The sequence below is a fragment of the Penaeus vannamei genome, chromosome 38 (assembly GCF_042767895.1).
Source record: "Penaeus vannamei isolate JL-2024 chromosome 38, ASM4276789v1, whole genome shotgun sequence".
NCBI classification, from domain to species: Eukaryota; Metazoa; Arthropoda; class Malacostraca; order Decapoda; family Penaeidae; genus Penaeus; species Penaeus vannamei.
Window position 1 is genome coordinate 700,125 of NC_091586.1, and position 4,879 is coordinate 705,003.

The window sequence follows — 4,879 nt, forward strand, 5'->3', positions numbered from 1 at the left end:
TTTCCACTCAGGCTTTTAAAACGATGAAAAAAATCAAAATACAAACAAACTAAAAAATATATTTCCACTCAGGCTTCTAAAACAATCAAACAAACAAATACAAACAAACTAAAAAAAATATTTCCACTCAGGCTTTTAAAACGATGAAACAAACAAGATACAAACAAATTAAAAAAAAATATTTCCACTCAGGCAAATAAAACAATGAAAATAAAACAAGATACAAACAAACTAAAAAAAATATTTCCACTCAGGATTTTAAAACGATGAAACAAACAAACAAACAAACAAATTTCCACTCAGGCTTTTAAAACAATCAAACAAACAAGATACAAACAAACTAAAAAAAAATATTTCCACTCAGGCTTTTAAAACAATCAAACAAACAAGATACAAACAAACTAAAAAAAAATATTTCCACTCAGGCTTTTAAAACGATGAAAAAAATCAAAATACAAACAAACTAAAAAATATATTTCCACTCAGGCAATTAAAACAATGAAAATAAAACAAAATACAAACAAACAAACAAAAAATATTTCCACTCAGGCTTTTAAAAGATGAAACAAAATACAAACAAACTAAAAAATATATTTCCACTCAGGCTTTTAAAACGATGAAACAAACAAATACAAACAAACTAAAAAAAAATATTTCCACTCAGGCTTCTAAAACGATGAAAAAAAATCAAAATACAAACAAACAAAAAAAAATATTTCCACTCAGGCTTTTAAAACGATGAAACAAACAAACAAACAAACAAATTTCCACTCAGGCTTTTAAAACAATCAAACAAACAAATACAAACAAACTAAAAAATATATTTCCACTCAGGCTTTTAAAACGATGAAAGAAACAAATACAAACAAACTAAAAAAAAAAAAATCCACTCAGGCTTCTAAAACGATGAAAAAAATCAAAATACAAACAAACTAAAAAAAATATTTCCACTCAGGCTTTTAATACAATCAAACAAACAAATACAAACAAATTAAAAAAAATATTTCCACTCAGGCTATTAAAACGATGAGACAAACAAAATACAAACAAACTAAAAATATATTTCCACTCAGGCTTCTAAAACAATCAAACAAACAAATACTTCCACAAATGCTTTTAAATTTGAAGATATATATCTATTTCCACTCAGGCTTTTAAATCTAGAAGTTATCTTTACTCAGGTTTTTAAATGAAAACAAAACCAAAAAATCCACTCAGGCTTTTAAAACAAACAAACAAATAAATAACTTCCACGCAGGCTTTTAAAACTAGAAGACATTTCCACTCGGGTAAAAAAAAAAAATCCACGCAGGTTTTTAAAACAAACAAACAAACAAATCTTTCCACTATGGCTTTTAAAACTTAAAAAAAAATCCACTCAGGCTTTTAAAACAAACAAATAAACAAATAACGTCCACTCAGGCTTTTAAAACTAAAAATATTCATATTCCAACTCAGCTTTCAAAATTCAGCTCATCCAAGCGCTTAATGAATTGAAAAAAAAAAAAAAAAAAAAAAATATATATATATATATATATATATATATATATATATATATATATATATATATATATATATATATATATATATATATATATATCTTCAAAACAAAAGGATATACGGATAAACGAAGGGGATTATACATATGCAATGAATATATGAAATTAAAAAAAAAGAAATCTGTAAATCTGCCTCGATTGGACCGGCACCTCAAGACCGACACGAGCCAGGGAGACGGGGGTGAGTGGCACGGAGTGGGGAGTGAGGGAGGGAGAGGGAGAGAAAGAGAGGGGAAAATGGGAAGGGGGGGGGAAGGGGGAGAGGAAAGGGGAAGGAGGGAAGGGAAGGAGGGAGAGGGAGAGGGAAGGGGGGGGGAAGGTGGCACGGAGCGGGGGAAGGGAGGGAGGAGAGAGGGAGAGGGAGAAGGAAAGGGAGGGAGAGAGAGGAGAGGGAGAGGGAGAGAGGGAGAGGGAGAGGGAGAGGAGGCAGGAGAGGGAGAGGATTAGGAAGGGGAAGAAGGAGGGAAGGAGGGGAGGGAGGGAGTGAGGGAGGGAGAGGGAGAGGAAAGGGGAAAGAGGGAGGGAGAGGGAGAGGGAGAGGGAGTGAAGGGAGGTGAGAGAGGGAGAGGGAGAGGGAGAGAGGAGAGGGAGAGGGAGAGGGAGAGGGAGTGAGGGGTGGGGAGTAGGTGAGGGAGAGTGGGAGAGAGGAAAGGAAGGGAAGGAGGGAGGGAGAGTGAGGAGAGGGAGAGGGGAGAGGGAGAGGAAATAGGAAGGGGGGAAGGAGGGAGGGGGGGAAGGAGGGAGGGAGGGAGAGGGAAAGAGACAGAGGAAATGGGAAGGAGGGGGAAGGAGGGAGGGGAGGGAAAGGGAAAGAAAGAGACAGAGGAAATGGGAAGGAGGGAGAGAGAGGAGGAGGGAGGGAGGAAGGGGAAGGAAGGAGGGAGGAGGGAGGAGGAAAAGGGGAAGGAGGGAGGGAGAGGGAGAGGAAAGGGGAAGGAGGGAGGGAGAGAAAGTGACAGAGGGAAGGGGAAAGGGGAAGGAGGGAGAGGGAGAGGAAATGGGAAGGAGGGAGAGGGAGGGAGGGAGGGATAGAGAGACAGAGACAGAGACAGAGACAGAAAGAGAAAGAGAGAGAAAAAGAAAAAGAAAGAGAACGAGAGAGGGAGAGCCCCGCCGGCGACAGAACCGCAACTGGACCGAAACCGGAACCCCAGTCCAGGGAAACCGTCACGATTTGAGGCCCAAAATTGACGGGGTTTCTATTTTCATTTGTTTTCTTTTCTTTCTTTTTTTTCCCCTTCCCGAATCTTTCCATAAAATGCGCTGCTTTTTTGTCTTCGTTTTTTGTTTTGTTTTGTTTTTCTTTCTATTTTTTTTATTTTTTTTTCTCTCTACCAAATCTTTCCGTAAAATGTGTTGCTTTTTCTTTTTCTCTCTCGCTTTTTCTTCTCAAATCTTCCCACAGAATCTTTTTTAAACAGTTTGTATGTTTATTTGTTTCTCTTCTTCGGCGTCCACACTGACTTTTTTTTCCTTTTTTTATTTCTTTTTTTACCCACCCAGCGTGTTTGTCTGCTTGCCTACCTGCTTGCCTCCCTGCTTACCTACCTGCTTACCTCCCCGCTTGCTTACCTGCTTGCCTAACTGCTTGCCTACCTGCTCACCTCCCCTGCTTGCCTCCCTGCTAACCTACCTGCTTGCCTCCTCTGCTTGCCTACCTCCTTGCCTACCTGCTTGCCTCCCCTGCTTGCTTGCCTCCCTGCTTGCCTCCCCTGCTTACCTACCTGCTTGCCTATCCTGCTTGCCTCCCTGCTTGCCTCCCCTGCTTACCTCCCTGCTTGCCTATCCTGCTTACCTCCCTGCTTGCCTATCCTGCTTACCTCCCTGCTTACCTCCCTGCTTGCCTATCCTGCTTACCTCCCTGCTTGCCTCCCTGCTTGCTTACCCTGCTTGCCTACCTGCTTGCCTACCTGCTTACCTCCCTGCTTGCCTCCCCTGCTAACCTACCTGCTCACCTCCCCTGCTTGCCTCCCTGCTAACCTACCTGCTTGCCTACCTGCTTGCCTCCCCTGCTTACCTACCTGCTTGCCTATCCTGCTTACCTCCCTGCTTGCCTACCTGCTTGCCTATCCTGCTTACCTCCCTGCTTGCCTCCCTGCTTGCCTCCCCTGCTTACCTCCCTGCTTACCTCCCTGCTTGCCTATCCTGCTTACCTACCTGCTTGCCTATCCTGCTTACCTCCCTGCTTGCCTCCCTGCTTGCTTCCCCTGCTTGCCTACCTGCTTGCCTACCTGCTTACCTCCCTGCTTGCCTCCCCTGCTTACCTACCTGCTTGCCTACCTGCTTGCCTCCCCTGCTTGCCTACCTGCTTGCCTAACTGCTTGCCTCCCCTGCTTTAGTTCCAAGCATTCCTGCTTGCGTGCGTGCCTACCTGTCTCCTTACCGAGCTTGAGAGAGCACCTGGCAGCGAGGGGGGTTGAGGAGGGGAAGGGGGAGGGGGAGGAGGAGGAAGAGGAGGAGGAGGAGGAGGAGGAGGAGGAGGAGGAGGAGGAGGAGGAGGAGGAGGAGGAGGAGGAGGAGGAGGAGGAGGAGGGAGGTGGAGGGAGGAGGGAAGGGGGGAGGGGGGTTAAGGAGGAGGAAGGTGGTGGAGGAGGAGGAGGGGAGGGGAGACGAGGGGTTTAGGGAGGAAGAGGAGGAAGAGAAGGGAGGAGGAAAGAGGAGAAAGGGAGGAGGAGGAGGAGGAGGAGGAAGAAAAGGAGGAGGAGGAGGAGGAAGAGAAGAAGAGGAGGAGGAGGAGGAGGAGGAGGAGGAGGAGGGAGGAGGAGGAGGGGGTGGAGGAGGAGGAGGAGGAGGGGAAGGGGGAGGGGGTTAAGGAGGAGGGAAGTGGTGGAGGAGGAGGAGGAGGAGGGGGAAGGGGACGGGAGCTTAAGGAGGAAGAGTGAGGAAGAGAAGGAGGAGGAAAAGAGGGAGAATAGGGGGAGGGAGGGAGGGAGGGAGGGAGGAAGAGAAGGAGGAGGAGGGGAGGAGGGAGGAGAAGGAGGAGGAGGAGGAGGGAGGAGAAGGGAGGAGGGAGGAAGACAAGGAAGAGAAGGAGGAGGAGGAGGAGAGGGAGGAGGAGGAGGAGGGAGAAGAAGAAGAGGAGGAGAAGGAGGAGGAAAAGAAGAAGAGGAAGAGGAGGATGAGAAGAAGCGGGAAAGAATAAAAGGGAAAGAGGAAGGAGAAGATGGAAGAGGAGAAGGATTGAGGAGGAGAGGGAGAGAGGTTCAAGAGAGGTGGGGGGGGGGGGGGAATCGCCCAGTTACGAAAGAGGTGAAAGTGGTCAGCTGGGCGTGAGATGGGGGGGAGGGGGAGAGGGGAGAGAGAGAGGGGGTGCGGGGGCG

The 4,879-nt window shown here is 46.2% G+C and overlaps 1 protein-coding gene across 1 annotated transcript in view; it reads right to left on the reverse strand.

Annotated features, from left to right (window-relative positions):
* Window positions 1-1,426: 1,426 nt before the first annotated feature.
* LOC113826602 (glucose-6-phosphate 1-dehydrogenase) overlaps window positions 1,427-4,879 on the reverse strand; it is a 27,348-nt gene continuing 23,895 nt past the window's right edge. Inside the window, exon 4 of the mRNA XM_070115798.1 lies at window positions 1,427-1,432. Coding sequence (XP_069971899.1) covers window positions 1,427-1,432 — 6 coding nt within the window. The remainder of the gene's footprint in view (window positions 1,433-4,879) is intronic.